Here is an 18997-nt window from a genome sequence, read left to right as displayed (position 1 = left end):
TTAGAGGTAGAAGTGTTTAAGGTCTCTGTTTGTACCCCCATTTAGGAGAAGGGTTACTTGCCTCCTCCTAACTCAGTCATGCCTAGGACTAGCTTGGCACTATTGATTTGGAAAGGTTGCTGGTGCCTCAGTGGCTACTTTTGCAAAAAGTGATGTACTTGATTTTATCAGCAAGAATATGGAATAAAGACCTCCAAAACTTCTCTCCTTCATAAAAGCAGTGAAAAAGTTGGCCCCTCAAAAATGTTAGAATCAACTTTTTCAGAAGTCTGGAAACTAGCCAAAGGCTTGCAGCAATCCAACATTTTTTTTTTTTTTAAGAAAAATGATGAAACTCAGTAAGAAAGTAAGCTTTGAGGCATTTTAACTTGCTCTAGTCACAGGCCTCACTTTCCAGATATAAGTTACATGAAAACAATCCACTGTCCCAGTGCTGCCTGGCAACCACCAGAGACTGCAGAATGGAGCTGAATCTCTTCCAAAGCCTTGTTCCCAAAGAACTATCATCATCTGACCTATCTGATAATAATTTCTTGGAAGACCCCATTAGCAAGGATGTCTGTATTTGATCTGACTGGGAGCTCAAGTGCAAAATTCATTCCCCAGGAGGAATCTGTCAAAAGCAATTTATAGGCAAGCGTTTAAGTTCCCAGCTGGCTGAGGTGATGGATAATAGAGACTAAACAAAAATCTCAAAAGGAAAATACTAGCAATGAGATATTCACAGGTGCTCACAAAACCTCACATATTCCTGGGCTCTAGAAAGTCACAAGAATAAAAAAACAGTAGACTTCAAGATGGTATTTGTTACCAGAGACAAAGAATGATATTACATAATGACAAAAGGGTAAAAAAAAGAATCTTGACACCCACGAGGAAGATATGGCCATTATAAACATACATGCTCCTAACAATAGAGACCCAAAATGTATGAAGCAAAAACTGACAAACCTTAAGGGAGAAATAAATGACTCCATAACAGTCGGGAAACTTCAACACTTCATTTGTGACAATGGATAGAATTAGATGATCAGCAAGGATGTAGAAGATTTTAATACTATGAATCAACTTGACCTAACAGACATCTATAGAACATACCACTCAGGAGAATACACATCCTTCTGAGACACACATGGACCATTATCCAGGACAGACCATATGTTCAGCCATAAAACAAGTCAATAAATTTTCAAACTGGAAATTTCAAAACTGAAATTATAAAAAGTATGTTCTCTGACAACAGTGGGATAAAATTACATGTCAATAATACATTTGTAAAATTCAAAAATATGTAGAATTAAGAGGGAGGGCCTCCCCTTTTAACGTTTCTAAAGGAATGTTTACTAAAAAGGGGTGTCAATGCTTCCGGTTTTTAAGTGTGTATTCTTACTGAATAAGGAGAAGAGGAAGACTTGGGTTCTCTGTTGGCATGTTAAGCACAGAGAGAGATGCTTGACAGCATGCTAACTGAAGCCAGAGCAAATATATCTCCATCAGGTTATCAGGAACTCTTCAGTAGAAAGCTGAGGCCTTAACTGATTAGTGACTGATCACATTGGATTTGGTTACAAGATGGAAGTGCTGGCTGGGTTAAGCATCCAAAGAAAAGAATGAAGCAGACTAATTTAAGTGTTAACTTAGGTTTCTGGATTCGAAATTGAGCTTCTCATCACTCAGGTACAATTTTGTGATGACATTTTTGCCTGGTTTTTTTTCTGGTATTGCTCTTAAGAGTCTTTTCTCAGCATATTATTCTGCTCTTGCCTCTGTCCTCTTGGGGCACTTCAGTTCTGCATGCTACCTCTGGGATCTCTACTGTGAATGACATGATGTAAGTGACCATTATAGTAAATGCTCTTCGTAAAAAAAAATTTTTTTAATGTTTTTAAAAATGTATACATTTTATGGGCTTCCCAGGTGGCCTAGTGGTAAGAACCCACCTGCCAGTACAGACAGACTTAAGAGACCAGGGTTCAATCCCTGGATCGAGAAGATCCCCTGCAGGAGGGCATGGCAACCCACTCCAGTATTCTTGCCTAGAGAATTCGACGGACAGAGAAGCCTGGCAGGCTGGAGTCCAAAGGGAAGCACAGAGTCAGACATGACTGAAGCAACCTAGCACACAGACACATACATTTATAGTCCAGCTTATCAACTTGATATTTTGCTGTCAAGTATGTTTTTCAACCTATATTTATCCATCCTATTGATAAATGCTAGTGATTAAAAAAATATGAAAATCACACACTCTTAAATAACCAATAAATAGATCAAAGAAGAAATCACAAGGAAAATTAAGAAGTACTTTGAAATGAAAAAAAAAAACAACAAAACATACCTGCTATGAACTGAATTGCGTCCTCTTAAGATTCATATGTTGAAGACCTAATCCTTAATGGGATGGTATCTGGGGATGGGACCTTAGGAGGTAATTAGATTTAGAGGTGGGGCCGTCATGATGGGATTAATGTCCTTATTAGAGAGATACCAGAGAGCGTGTTCTGGCTGTACCTGCCATATGAGGACAGCAAGAAGGTGGCAGTCTGTAAGCTAAGAAAGATCTCACCAGAAACTGACCATGCTGGACTTTGAACCCCAGAATTATGAGAAAATTCATTTCTGTTGCTTAAGGTACCTGGTCTATGGTGTAATATTTTGTTATGACAGATCATGCTCAGCCAATACAAAAACTTAAAAGGATATAGCAAAAACAGGGCTGTGAATGCCTACACTAAAAAAGACCTCAAAGCAATAACCTAAGCTTCCACTTTAACAAACCGGGGGGGCGGGGAGGGGGGGGGGGGGGGAGAATAAAGTAAACACAAAGCCAAGTGGAAGGAAGGAAATAATAAAGAGTTTGGATGAAGTAGAGACTAGAAAACTAGAGAAAAATCAATGAAACTGAAAGCTGGTTCTTTGACATTAACAGTCGACAAACCTTTAGCTAGACTGACAAAGACAAAAAGACTCAAAATCCCTAAAATCAGGAAAGAAAGCAGAATGTTACTACTGACCTTACAGAAATAAAAAGGATTCTAAGAATACTATGAACAGTAACATATCAACAAATGAGAATAACTTAGATGAAACTGACAAATTCCCAGAAAGACAAAGCATTAAAACTGACTCAAGAAGAAAGGCAAAATCTGAATAGGCCTTTATAAGTAAAGAGACTGAATTATTAATAACAATCAAAAAATTCACATAAATAAAAGCCCAAGGGCCTCCCTGCTGGCTCAGTGGTAAGGAATCTGCCTGCCAAAGCAGGGGACACAGGTTCGATCCCTGGTCCAGGAGAATCCCACATGCTGTGGAGCAACTAGGCCCATGCGCCACAACTACTGAGCCTGTGCTCTAGAGCCCAGGAGCTGCAACTGCTGAGGCCTGCACACCTAGAGCCTTGTTCCACGCGAGAAGCCACCACAATGAGAAGCCCACATACCTCAACTAGGAGTAGCCCCTGCTCACCGCAACTAGAGAAAAAACCCACACAGCAATGGGGACCCAGCACAGTAAATAAATCATTTTTTAAAGGAAAAAAGAAAAGCCCAAGACCAGATGGCTTAACTGGTATATTACGTTCCGAGAGCTGCTATAATTAATTACTACATACTAGATGGCTTAAAACAATAAAAATGTATTCTCCTACAGTTCTGGAGGACAGAACTGTCAACTGGGTCATGTTTCCTTATGAAGAATCTAGGAAAGACTCTCCTTCTTCCTAGGTCCTGCTGGTTCTTGGCATTTCTTGGCTTACAGCAGCACCTCTCCAATGTCTGGCTCCCTCACTTCACAGGCCCGTTTTTTCTATTGGTGTCTTTCTGTTCTCTTCCCGTATTATAAGGACACAAGTCATTGCATTCAGGGCATACCTTAATCTAATATGATCTAACTATTTCAATTAAGATAACACTGAGTTTCTGGGTTACTCTATTTCAAATAATACTGAGTTTCGGGGTGGACCTTATGTTGACATCAAAATCAGACAAAGACATCACAAGAAAACTATCAATATCCATTATGAACACAGATAGAAAATCATCAAGAAAATACTGTCATATCAAATTCAGCAGAATATAAGAAATTATAAACCATGCCCAAGTGAAACTTTTTTAGGAATGCAAAACTGGTTCAACATACTGTAATCAATACAACACTCCATATTAACAACATTGGGAGACTCACAATTCCCAGTCTAAAAACTTAAAATACAAAGCTACAGTAATCAAGACACTATGTCCAAAAGATATGCATATTGACCAGTGGAATGGAATGAGAGTCCAGAAGTACATCCATACATCTATGTCAACTGCCTTGTTTTTTTAAATTGTGGTCCCAGACAATTCAATGGGAAAAGAATAGCCTTTTTAATGACAAAGGAAGCAAGACTAAACAATGCAGAAAAGACAGTCTCTTATGTAAAAAAAAAATGAAATTAGATCATTTTTTAATTCCATACACACAAAAAGGCTCAAATAGATTAAAGACCTAAATATGAGACCGGACACTATAAAACTCCTAAAGGAAAATATAGGCAGAACACTTTCTGACATAGATCGCAGCAATATCTTTTTCAACCCACCTCCCAGGATAATGGAAATAAAAATAAACAAATGGGACCTACTTAAACTCAAAAGCTTTTACAAAGCAAGGGAAACAATAAAATGAAAAGACAACCCACAGATTGGGAGAAAATACTTGCAAGCAATGTGACTGACAAGGGATTAGTCTCTAAAATTTATAAACAGTTCATGATGCTTCACAGCATTAAAACAACCCAGCCGAAAAATGGGCAGAAGATCTAAATAGACAATTCTCCAAAGAAAACACAGTGATGACCAAGAGGCACATGAAAAGATGTTCAACATCACTACTTATCAGAGAAATGCAAATCAAAACTACAATAAGATATCCCCTCACACCAGTCAAAATGGCTATCATAAAAAATCTACAAACAAATGCTGGAGAGGGTTTGGAGAGAACAGAAGCCTCCTACACTTGGTGGAAATGTAAACTGGTACAGCTCCTATGGAGAACAGTATGGAGTTTCTTTAAAACACTAAAAATAGAGCTAGCAGATGACCCTGCAATCCCACTCCTGGGCATATAACTGGGGAAAAACATGAGCTGAAAGGATACGTGAATCCCAATGTTCATTGCAGCACTGTTCACAATAACCAAGACAGGGAAGTAACCTAAATGTCCATCAAAAGAGGATTGCATAAAGAAGATGTGGTACACATATACAATGGAATATTACTCAGCCACTGAAAAGAATGAAATAATGCCATTTGCAGCAACATGGATGGACCTTGAAACTGTCATACTGAGTAAAGTCAATCAGACAAAGGAGGAGAAATATCATGATATCCTTTATGTGTGGAATCTAAAAATAAATTATACAAATGAACTTACCAAAAGGCTTATAGACTTAGAGAACAAACTTATGGTTGGGAGGAAAGAGGCGAAGGGACAGTTAAGGAATCTGGGATGGACATGTACACACTGCTGTATTTAAAATGGATAACCAACAAGGACATACTGTACGGCACATGGAATTCTGCTCAATGGTATGTGGTGGCTTATATGTATAGCATGAGTCCGTTGGCTATTCATTTGAAACTATCACAACATTGTTAATCAACTATCCCCCAATATAAAATAAAAAAAAATTTTGTTTAAGAAAAAAGAATAGTCTTTTTAACAAATGGTGCTGAAGCAAGTAGCTATCCACCAGGAAAAGAATGAATTTGGACACCTTCCTCAAACTGAATACAAACTGTAATTCAAAGTGAATCAAAAACCTAAATGTAAAAACTAAAACTATAAAACTCTTAGAAAAGGTGGAAATTTTTGTGACCATGGATTAGGCCACAGTTTCCTTGATATAAAGCACAATAAAATAAGAAATGAATAAAATAGACTTCATTAAAATTAAAAGTTTGTGCTGCAAAGAATACTATTAAAGTGATGACAATGAACAGAATAGGAAAAATACTTGCAAATTATATGTCTAAAAAAGATCTAATATCCAAAATATATGAAGAAATCTTACAGCTCAACAAAAAGACAACTCAAAAAATGAACAAAGCAAGACTTCCCTGGCAGTCCAGTGATGAGGACTCCACGATTCCACTGTAGGGGGTAAGGGTTGGATCCCTGATCCAGATCCCAGCGTGGATCAGCCAAAAAAAAAAAAATCCTTGGACAAAGATTTTTTTCTTATTTGACTGTGCTTGGTCATAGTTGTGGCATGTGGGATTTAGTTCCCTGACCAGGGATTGAACCTGGACCCCCTGAATTAGAAGTATAGAGTCTAAGCCACTGGACCACCAGGGAAGTCCCTGGACAAAGGATTTAAACAGATATTTCTCTAAAGAATAAATGGACACTTGCATATGAAAAGATGCTCGGCATTACTAGTCATTAGGGAAATGCAGTCAAAACAATGAGATATCACTTGCCATACACTAAGACGGCTGTTATTAAAAGAAAGAAAAGAAACTAACAAGCATTGGCAAAGATAAAGAGAAACGAACTGTTGTACATTGCTGGTGAGAATATAAAATGGTGCAACTACTGTGAAAGTCAGCAGTTTCTCAAAAAGTTAAACACAGAATTATCATATGATGCAATTCCATTCCTAAATATACGTGCCAAAAAATAGGAAGCAGGGACTAAAACACACTTACACATAAATGTTCTTAGCAGCATTATTCATGAGAGCCAAAAGGTGAAAACAAACCAATGCCCACCGACAGGTGACTGGATAAATAAAATGTGTACCCATACAATGCAATCTTATTCAGACTTCATACAATGGGAAAAGGTCTCTTCGAGTGGTGTTGGGAAAGCAGGACAGCCATGTATAAATCAGTGAAGTCAGTGTACACCCTCTCATCATACACAAAAATTAACTCAAAATGGCTTAAAGTCTTAAATATAAGATATGACACCTTAAAACTCCTGCAAAAGATCCTAGGCAAAACATTCTGACAGAAATCACACCAATGTTTTCTTAGGTCAGTCTTCCGAGGCAACAAAAATAAATAAAAACAAAAACAAACAAATGAGACCTGGTCAAACTTACAAGCTTTTGCAGAGCAAAGGAAACCATAAACAAAATGAAAAAAACAATCTACAGAATGGGAGAAAAGATCTGCAAACAATGCAACTGACAAGGGCTTAAATTCCAAAGAAGAAATGCAGATGGCCAACAGACACATGAAAAGAGGCTCAACATTGCTAATTATTAGAGAAATGTAAACCAAAACTAAAACTATAATGAAGTATCACTACACACTGGTCAGAATGGCCATCGTGCTGGAAAAGGTGTGTGGAGAAAAGAGAACCCTCCTCCTATGCTGTTTGTCGGAATTGTTGCGGCCACTGTGGAAAACAGTATGGAGGTTTCTCTGAAAACTAAGAATTACCGTATGATCCAGCAATCCAACTCCTGGGCATATATCTCAGACATACCTCAAAAAAGATACATGCACACCTATATTCATAGCAGCACTTATTTACAATAGCCAAGATATGAAAAAAACCTAGGTGTCCATCAGCAGATGAATGGATAAAGATGTGGCACATATATACAATGGAACACTATCCAGACACAAAAAATGAAATGCCGTTCATAGCAACAGCATGCAACTAGAGATCCTCATACTAAGCGAAGTCAGAAACAGACAAACATGACGTATCACTTACATGTGGAATCTAAAATATGACACAAATGCACCTATCCAGGGCTTCCCTGGTGACTCAGAAGGTAAAGAAACTGCCTGCAATGTGGGAGACCCAGGTTCAACCCCTGGGTCAGGAAGATTCCTTGAAGAAGGGCATGGCAACTCACTTCAGAGTTCTTGCCTGGAGAATTCTATAGACAGAGGAGCCTGGCTGGGCTACAGTCCATGAGACTGCAGAGAGTCAGACACGACTGAACAACTAACATACACACGCACACACACGAAACAGAAACAGACTCACAGAGGACAGACTTGTGGTTCCCAAGCAGGAGGAAGCTGGAGGAGGCATGGTGGGCTGGGAGGCTGGGGTTAGCAGATGTAAGCTTCAGTATACAGAAGGGATAAACAACAACATCCTACTGCATATACAGCACAGAGAACTATATTCGATATTCTATGATAAACTATAGTGGAAAAGAGTATTTTAAAAAAGGAAGGTACATGTATAAATATATATATAAATGAATCACTTTGCTGAACAGCAGAAATTAACACACTGTAAAAACCAGTATTCAGCATTAAAAAAGAACGAAATTATGATATATGCTAAAATGTGAATGAACCTGGAAACCAGGATGCTAAACAGAAGCCATACACAAAAATATACTTTATAATTCCACTTATATGAAATATAGGCAAACTCATAGAAACAGAAAGTAGAATGGTGGTTACCAAAGGCTAAGGGGTAGAGGAACAGGAAGTTATTGTTTAACAGGTACAGAATTTCTGTTTGCGATGATGAAAAGTTCCAGAAATCAATAGTGATGATGTTTGCACAACACTGAATGCACTTAATGCCAATGAATTACACACTTTATGACTAAAATGATAGATTGTATGTTATATATATTTTATCACAATAAAAAAATACCCAAAAAACTGTAGTTGCTGATAGAAAAAGACAAGTAATAATATATGGAGTCCTTATACATTGCCTAAGAAAATATAAAATGGTACACTCACTTTAGAAAACCACCTGGCAATTCTACAGAAAGGCACTGGGAAAAGTAGATATCCACACTTAAAAGGATGCACTCGGACTCTTACCTTACACCATCTTTTCATATGCTAGTTGGCCATGTGAAAGTCATCTTTGGATAAATGTTCAAATACTTGCTCATTTTGCTACACCATATACAAAAATTAACTAAAAACTGATTAGAGACCTAAAGCTAAGACCAAAACTATAAAACTCCTAGAAAAAAATAGCGGGAAAGTTTCATAACATTAGATTTGGCAATGATTTCTTGGATATGACACCAAAAGCACAAACAAAAAAGCAAAAATAGACAGATGTGACATCAAACCTAAAAGCTTTTGTGCAAAGAACATGAGTGAAAGGCAACCTACAGAATGAGAGAAAATATTTGCAAATCACATAGCCGATAAAGGGTTAACAGCTAGACCATATAAAGAACTGCTACAACCCAACAAAAGCCAACCTGATTACAGTGAGTGAACACCATTAGAGGAATGGAACCAAAATCGCAATAACATGGCACCTCACATCCATTAGGAGGGTACCCATTTCAAAAAGAACCACAAACAGAAATTTTCAAGTGCTGGCAAGGATGCAGAGAAATCAGAAACCTTGTATACTGTTGGTAGGATTGTAAAATGGTGCAAACAGTATGGAAAATAGTATGGAACTACCGTATAATTCAGCAATCCCATTTCTGGGTATATATCCAAAAGAACTGAAAGCAGGGACACAAAGAGATTTGCACACCCACGTTCTTGGCAGCTCTGTTCACAAGAGCCAAGAGGTGGAAGCCAAAGGCCATCAAAGAACAAAAGGATAAACAAAATGTGGTGCGTACACACAATGGAATATTCAGCCTTAAAAAAGGAAGTCCTGTCACATGCCATAATATGGGTCCTCTGAGTACATGTTAAGTGAAACACAGCAGTCAAAAGAGACAAGTACTGTATGACTCCACTTATATGAGGTATCTGACGTAGTCAAATTATAGAAACACAAAGTGGCATGATAGTTACCAAGGGCTGGGGAAGGGGTATAGAGGGAAATCATTGTATAATGGGTACAGAGTGTCAGTTTCACGAAACAAGAAGAGTTCTGGAGATGCTTCATAACAATGTGAATATACTTAACTCCACTGAACTGTACACTCAAAAATGGTTTAAATGGGGTATTTTATGTCTTTTTTTACCACAATTTTTAAGAAGTTAAACAGAGTACCATATGACCTAATAATTCCACTTCTAAGTATACTCAAAGAGAAATGAAAACATATGTCCACACAAAACACATATATGAAAGTTTGGCAGCAGCATTATCATAACATAAAGCCAAAAAGTGGAAATAAATGTCCATCAATAGATGAATGAACAAAATGTGATATATCCATATAATGGAATATTATTTAGCCATAAAAAGCACATACTGAAGCACATTACATGCCACTGTAAATGAGCTCTGAAAACATTACACATGAGTGAAAGAAGCGAAATACTATACATCAGTAAAAGAAGCAGCCACAAAATGCCTCATATTATGCAATTCCATTTTTATGAAGTGTCCAGAACAGGCAAATTCACAGAGAAAGAAAGTGACTGTCTAAGGACGAATGGAGGAGAGGAACAGGGAGAGACTTGCCACTGGCTATGGGGTTTCTTTATGAGATAATGAAAATATTCTGGGCTTACATGATGGTGATAGTAGCACAAACCTGTGAATATAATAAAAACCACTGCACTGTATTCAAGTTAACACCTGAACAACACGAGTTTAAGCTTCACAGGTCCACCTACATGAATATTTTTCCAACAATAGATTCTATGTTACTACATGAGCTATGGTTGATTGCACAGTGTTTGTGTCAGTCGCTCAGTTGTGTCTGGCTCTTTGCAACCCCACAGACTGTAGCCCACCAGGCTCCTCTATCCATGGGACTCTCCAGGCAAGAATATTGCAGTGGGTAGCCATTCCCTCTCCAGGGGATTTTCCCTACCCAGGGATCAAAGCGGATCTCCTGCACCACAAGCAGATTCTTTATCATCTGAGCCACCGGGGAAATCCTCCACAGATGCAGAACAACAAAATGCCATCTATAAAGTTATACAGAGATTTTTGACTGTGTGGATGGTCAGCACCCTAACCTCAAACTGGTGTCCAAGGACGAACTGTGTTTTCATTTTTAATGAGGAATTAAAAAAAGGATATACTGATTTGGGAAGTACTGCTTGGGGTTCAATGATTTCAAGTCTATCTTCCTCCTTAGCCAAGGAAGGGGTTACAACCTATTTTCCTGAAAAAAGACTATCCCAGTGGAGTTCAGTAGCTAACTACAGCATCCCTTCTGTTTCTGAGATGGGCCAGTTCATCCCTCCACAGCTCTCCTATCTGACTGAAGCTAGACGTGGCCAGTCCAGACATTGATAAGAACATACATCCGCAGCAGCCAAAGAACTGAGTTCAAGCAGTCCCTACCTCAGGCTCCCTGAGAACCAGGACTACAGGCACAAGGATCACTCTGTCGGCCTGACACAGTGGCTATAATTTCTTCTCCTGGAAAATAGCCACAGAACAAATTAAGCACTGGTCCCACAGCATCCTGGAATCAGGGGAAATCCAAAAGACTATCCATCTTCCTATGAAAGCAAGACTAAGGACAACCTAAATATCCATTAACAGAAAACTTGTTACAACAGCATTCATTTGCATGGACTACTAAAGCACCATTCAAAAGAGTGATCTGGGATGCTGGTAATTTCCATTTCTTGATCGAGGTGCTAGTTATGTAGATGTGCTCAGTTTGTGAAAATTAGTTGCACATGAAGATGACATGTGCAAGTTCTTCTAGGTACACTTCAACAAAACATTTTTTAAAAGCATACAATAGATCTATTTGTGTCAGTAAGGAATGTCATTTTAAAATACTAAGTGAAAAAAATAAAGATGTAGAGGAGTATGTATTACATGCTACCATTTATTGTTGAAACCATAGTTAGGTGTAAATATAAACGCCTATAAAACAGATGCTTTGGAAGAATACATAAGCAACTAAAAAGGCAACGGTTATGGATGGGGAATGGAAGTCTATAGTGAGAGAGATTTATTTTTTATTTTATATATTCTCTAACATTATTTTAATGTTACCATGCACATTTATTCATTTCACAATGACAGACACCTGCTGCCTTGGGACAATCTGCTGCAATCTGGGCTATGAAGCAGCATCAGTACCTGGGATCAAGGAAGGCTGTGTGGTTTATTAGAGAAGCAATGAGTGGAGGTTTGTTATAGCAGAGAGTGAAAGGATGTAATAAAAGGCGTCTTTTCTGAACTAAAGAGTTTGTTTCTCATGTCCAGCCTTTCTAGCTGTGTGATCTCAGACAAGTTAAGATCTCAGAAAAGTTAAGAGCCTCAGTTACCCCATTTGAACAATGAGGATACTTCTAACAGGGCTCTTAAGATTAATAATAAGGACTAACAATAATATGTGTATTTGCAAAGTACCTACTAACATGGTACTTGCAGCCTAGTTGGCACTAGAGCATTAGTTTTGTTATCCTTTCCCCTAGAACTAAAACTAAAAATAAACTAATCCTGGTAGAAACAGAAGAGCAAAGAAGAAAAAAATAGACTTTAGAGGTTAGGACACGAGGATCAGGGGCCTGGGGCGCAGCAGTGCTTAAACTTTGGAGCTGACAGTAGATATGAACCAGTATAGGAACTGTGACGCCTTCTTATTGAGACTTTGCTCCCCATATTCCTTCCCCCGTCCCCTCCTCGCTCAGATACAATAATTTGGTGGGTTCTTCCGTCTCAGCTTTACCTGAATCCCAATTCAGCAGAGTCAGCATTCTGCTGAGCCAACATGAAGACCTGACAAGGGTCTCACAGGCACCTCTACAAGCTAGAAATGGAAGGGAATACTCTCTGCGGGGGTTGCCTGGGGACCTCCAGGACAGGCTTAAAAGTCTTCAGAGTAAGGCAATACAGGAGACGAGCTGAAACATCAAAGTGCCAGGGATAAGTCTAACTTTGAAGAATGCTACTTGATGCAACCCCTTCATCCTACAGACACCAACTGAACTTTAACAATTTTTTCAGAGCAATATGAAGTTTAGGGAGATGTATCTATATAACAATTAAGACCCAAAGAAAGTCCTAAACTAGGTAAGAAAAAAAAAAAAAATTAAGGGATTAAGACCAGTTCTTTGGTAGATATTGACACAGTGACTCCCAGGGACGAACTGAGAGAGAAGGGTCAAAAACTAGGGGCAGCTATCAGCTGCTATCAGCTCTCAGGAAGGATGTTTTCACCTCACCTTTCACTTTCTGCTATAGCAAACCTCCACTCATTACTTTTCTGACACACAGCCTTCCCTGATCCCAGGTATCTGGATGTTGATTCATAGCCCAGATTGCAGCAGACTGTCCCAAGGCAGCAGGAGTCTATCATTGTGAAATGAATAAATGTGCATGGTAACATTAAAATAATGTTAGAGAATATATGAATTTCACCTTAGTGATTAAGTAAATTATGATAAAGTAAATCCCTTATGATTTAAACTGTTCTTATCCAAACCTAGGAATCCAAAGAGATGTGAATAAACCTGAGATACCCCTTGCTACACCTAAAGCTAAGGAAACAAACGCATCTGGATAAAAAATATGGCTGTCTAAATTTGCTATAACCAAAATCTTGCCACCAAGATTCAGACAGCAAAGAATTCTTACATGAAATGTTTGGTGTAAAACTGCAAAACCTTTCACCTGCTAGAGATTTCAAACTGCCAGTGTCTAGGTATGAATACTACAGAGCAAAGAAGCACACTAGTCAGTCTCACAGAGCTTTGACACGCTCTATGTCAGTGGCCTCCTAAGGACTTCAGTTCTTTCAAAACACACACACACAAAAGAAAACCACTCAGAGAACATCCATAATTCAAGGAAAAGGTGGCACAGAATAAATCTATCACCCTGTAAATCAATCCTCAATAAAAGCCAGCTGAGCCAACCTCACTTCAGATCAACCTAAAGGAAGCAACCAAAGTGCCACATAAGCAAGCCACTGGAATGAACTGGCACCTCTGAAGAGAGACAAGATATAACTAAAGCATAAGTTTATTAACCACTGAAATCTTACTATGCGGCTAACTGATTATAAAGCACCATGAACAAGTGCTGTAAGGCTAGATTCACTGCTATCAGCATAATTATGTCCCGAAAGAGGAGCCTGAGATAACACTGAACAGATCAAAGAGCATTTCCTCAGCCTTTAAAAGTCATTTAATGAACCTGACAATAAATATTTAAGGTCGTTAGCATGACCATTCACATTTATGCGATTAGAAGTACTTTATACTCAAGCTCTGAGTCAGACTGCAACATCATCTAAGGGAAAGAATTCTGATTTTTAACTACCTCCATATAGGTCTTTGAATAAACTATTTCCTGGCATGAAAAAGGTTTTAATTTCTGATCCCACGTTTCCTCAAATGTTAAATGACAAAATCTTTTATCATCTTCAAGGAACACTAGGTATCAACTAACTGTGCAGTACTCTGAAAATATCAAAAGAAATGAAAACTCTGCTACCCTACAGACTATTAATTTTCAAAAAACAAGCAAACAAACCAAAATCCCAATTGATTCCAATGGAAACACAAGTGTTACTACAGAGCTTCTTCTGAAAGTTATCATTTATTAAGATTTCACTGACTAATCAATTATATAGCGGGCAATATACTTTGAAAAAGCTCAACCTTTTGATTCAAGATCTCATCAACACTGAGTCACTCAACAGATTTTAACTGAATGTCTTTACTATGTGCCATATACACTATCACCCTGCTTATTTAACTTATATGCAGAGAACATCATGCAAAATGCTGGACTGGATGAAGCACAAGCTGGAAACAAGATTACTGGGAGAGACATCAACAACCTCAGATATGCAGATGGTACTACCCTTACGGCAGAAAGTGAAGAAGAACTAAAGAGCCTCTTGATGAAAGTGAAAGAGGAGAGTGAAAAAGCTGGCTTAAAACTCAACATTCTAAAAAGGAAGATCATGGTATCCAGTCCCATCACTTCATGGCAAATAGATGGGGAAACAATGACAGACTTTATTTTCTTGGGCTACAAAATGACTACAGATGGTGACTGCAGTCATGAAATTAAAAGACACTTGCTCCTTGGAAGAAAAGCTATGACAAACCAGGACAACATATTAAAAAGCAGAAACATTATTTTACCAACAAAGGTCCTTCTAGTCAAAGCTATGGTTTTTCTAGTAGTCATGCATGGATGTGAGAGTTAGACCATAAAGAAAGCCGAGAGTTGAAGAATTGATGTTTTTGAACTGTGGTCTTGGAGAAGACCCTAATGCTGGGAAAGACTGAAGGCAGGAGAAGGGGACAACAGAGGATGAGATGATTGGATGACATCACTGACTTGATGGACATGAGTTTGAGCAAGTTCTGGGGTTGGTGATGGACAGGGAAGCCTGGTGTGTTGTAGTCCACTGGGTCACAAAGAGTCAGACAGGACTGAGCAACTGAACCGAACTGTGTGCCAGATATATGCTAGAAGTTACACAAAAACGAAAAATCTCAACATTGTTCTCAAAGAGGACTCATGTACAATTATATAAAGCAGGTTGCATTCAGTTCAGTTGCTCAGTCATGTCCAACTCTTTGCGAACCCATAAACCCATAAACTCTGGCAGCACACCAGGCCTCCCTGTCTATCACCAACTCCTGGAGTCCACCCAAACCCATGTCCATTGAGTCAGTGATGCCATCCAACCGTCTCATCCTCTGTCATGCCCTTCTTCTCCTGCCCTCAATCTTTCCCAGCATCAGGGTCTTTTCAAATGAGTCAGCTCTTCGCATCAGTGGCATCCAATCCCATCACTTCATGACAAATAGATGGGGAAACAATGACAGACTTTATTTTCTTGGGCTACAAAATGACTGCAGATGGTGACTGCAGTCATGAAATTAAAAGACCACTGCTATTGGCCAAAGTATTGGAGTTTCAACTTCAACATCAGTCTTTCCAATGAACACCCAAGACTGATCTGCTTTAGGATGGACTGGTTGGTTCTTCTTGCAGTCCAAGAGACTCTCAAGAGTCTTCTCAAACACCACAGTTCAAAAGCATCAATTCTTCGGCGCTCAGCTTTCTTTATAGTCCAACTCTCACATCGATACATGACTATTGGAAAATCCATAGCCTTGACTAGATGGACCTTTGTGGACAAAGTAATGTCTCTGCTTTTTAATATGCTGTCTAGGTTGGTCATAACTTTCCTTCCAAGGAGTAAGTGTCTTTTAATTTCATGGCTGCAATCACCATCTGAAGTGATTTTAGAGCCCAGAAAAATAAAGTCAGCCACTGTTTCCCCATATACTTGCCATGAAGTGATGGGACCAGATGCTATGATCTTAGTTTTCTGAATGTTGAGCTTTAAGCCAACTTTTTCACTCTCCTCTTTCACTTTCAAGAGGCTCTTTAGTTCTTCTTCACTTTCTGCCATAAGGGTGGTGTCATCTGCATGCATCAGAAGTTATTAAAAAGTGCAATGAGTTCAGAATAAAAAAATTCCTGCAGGAAATAATGTCTAAACCATAAGCTTGAAGACTGGATCAATTCCATCAGGGAGACAGAAAAATTAAACCTTCCAGACATATGAAATAGTCTGAATGAAGAAACAAATGCATCTTTTCTCCACTTAAATAGGTATCAAAAATTAAGAGTACCATTAAGTCTAACCATATTTGAGGAAAAGCAGTATTTTGCTATTTCTCTAGGAAGATTTTTTCCTTTATCTGTACAACTGTTAACTTACAAATCCACTTCCTGAGTTTCTCAAATAACTAACTGCATAATTTTTAAAATATTGCACAAGTTTTACCTTGAAGAGTCAGAACTGTCTTCCATAAAGTGAAGTCACTCAGTCATGTCCGACTCTTTGAGACCCCGTGGACTGAAGCCTACCAGGCTCCTCTGTCCATGGGATTTTCCAGGCAAGAATACTGGAGTGGGATGCTATTTCCTTCTCCAGCTATCTTCCATAAAATCTTACCAAAAACAAATGAAATTATCATGGTGATATACATGTTATGCTCACATTTAAAGAGGATCTTATAAACGGCATGGTGTAGAAGAGAAAACTGGCTCTAGGATGAGACAGACCTGGATTTTGAAACTCAGTTCTTACTAGCAGTGTGACCTTCAAAAAGTCCCTTCTCTGAAAGCCAGTTTCCTGGGAGATAACTACTCTGTAAGCAACCCTGTGAGGTAGGGAGACAATATGTATAAAGTCTGCTGCATAAATAAGGTACTTAATCAGCGTTCCCTTTGAGTACTTTAATAGGACAGTAATAATTACTCATAAGCTATTCACAAGCTAGGACTTTACAACAGAGATCATCTGATAAGTATTATACTAGATCAAAATTAGAAAATAACCCAGAGCCTCATATATACAGTACCTTTATGCCACAATATTTTCAAACCATTACATTAGCCTGAAGGTACAGAAATTCTGTCTTCTAAACCACTGATGAGCATGGTACAAAAGCCATTGACTATGACATACTGTACCTTTTGGTTTGATTTCTCTTCCCTTGAATGGCTAAAACGTGTAAGCTAACACAAACCTGTCACAGTCCGCTGGCCATCACTTAGGTTATTCCACCACTTGTTAATCTAAAACAGAAGGAAAATTGCTATGGTAAATACTTTCAGTCTATGTAAAAGGAAAGCAAGAAAGAAAATGCTTTGTGCATGAATGAGAGTCCTCATCAGTAAAAATCTCTACTGAACAACAGACATAATAACTATGCAGTAGAGTGGGAAGCACTGGTTACAGTCGGACAGCCTGCATCCTCTACACAGAGCCACGGACCAGCTCTATGAGCCTCGACAAATTACTTCTAAACTTCAGCTTCCTGAGACATAAAATGGAGATGGTAACAGAAACCTAGCAGTACTACTGCGAGGCATATCAGTGCATGCAAGGCACCCAGCACACTATCAAATAAGTGATTATGCACCAAGGCCCAATCTAGTTTTAAAATCCCAACCAAGAATATTTTCTACCAAAAAATACCTTAAGGTATATAATATTAGATTGAGGTTTAGAAAAAGACAGAATCCTAATCTATCAGGGACACACGCTGAACTTTTTATAATTGATATATGCCTAGAATGGGGCTTCCCCGATGGCTCAGTGGGTAAAGAACCCACCCGCCAATGCAGGAGACGCGGGTTCAATCCCTGGGTCAAGATCTCCTGGAAAAGGAAATGGCAACCACCTCCAGTATTCTTGCCTGTGAAATCCCATGGAGAAAGGAGGCTTGCAGGCTATAGTCCTTGGGGTCACAAAGACTCAGACAAGACTTAGTGACTGAGCATGCTGAGCTGATGTCTAGAATTTGCATTACAGTAATCAGTGGTGGGAAAGGATGGGAAAGAAAGGGGACTAGATGAAACAAAGTCGCTGTGTCAGTAACTGTTGATGCAGGATGACAGGGGTTCATTATACTATTTTCTTTATCCTATACTCTGTTACTTTACTTTTGAAATTTTCCAGGATCAAAGTTTTATTCATGTATTATTTATTTATTTATTTTTGGTCACACTATGTGGCACACAAGACCTTAGTTTCCTGACCAAGGATTGAAATCATGTCCCCTTGTAGAGGGAGCTTGAAGTTCTAACTACTGGACCGCCAGGGAATTCTCTCCATGATTAAAGCTTTTTAATTAAAAAATATATACATGTTCTCACCATGAAACTTGAGCCAGACTTTGTATACTAACACTGAAAGAAATCCAAGGTTAAAAACAAAAGTTACAGATCAGTATGTATTTGATCCATATTCAACAATGATTTCATTTTTTAATTCAGCTGACCCTTGAGCAGCAGAGGTTTGAACTGCACTGGTCCACTTAAATGTAGATTTTTTTCAGTAAATATGTACTACACCATATATACTATACCATCTGCAGTTGGCAGAACCCACCAATGTGGGACCACTGTTACGGAGGGCCAACTATAAAGTTATATGCAGGTTTGCCACTACGTGGAGGATCAGTGCCCCAACCCTTGCATTGTTCAAGGGTCAACTGTAAAATTAAATGTATGTGAGCTCTCACACCTTACTTGCTGCAATAGTGTGGCATGGGTTCCCAGGACTTTCATTTCCCATGTTTTATTTATGTGTTATTTCAACTTTAACAGGATTTTACATTTTATATCCTAT

The 18997-nt window shown here is 38.6% G+C and overlaps 1 protein-coding gene across 2 annotated transcripts in view; it reads right to left on the bottom strand.

Moving 5' to 3' along the window:
- Nucleotides 1–18997, bottom strand: part of PARL (presenilin associated rhomboid like) — a 53488-nt gene that overhangs the window by 23013 nt on the left and 11478 nt on the right. For both annotated transcript variants that reach the window (XM_004003104.5, XM_042233837.1), the window contains exon 4: nt 17391–17439. In XM_004003104.5, coding sequence (XP_004003153.1) covers nt 17391–17439 — 49 coding nt within the window. The remainder of the gene's footprint in view (nt 1–17390; nt 17440–18997) is intronic.

The sequence above is a fragment of the Ovis aries genome, chromosome 1, assembly GCF_016772045.2.
Source record: "Ovis aries strain OAR_USU_Benz2616 breed Rambouillet chromosome 1, ARS-UI_Ramb_v3.0, whole genome shotgun sequence".
Taxonomy (NCBI): domain Eukaryota; kingdom Metazoa; phylum Chordata; class Mammalia; order Artiodactyla; family Bovidae; genus Ovis; species Ovis aries.
Note: the sequence above shows the minus strand (reverse complement) of the source record. Positions and strands in the feature narration are given on the sequence as shown.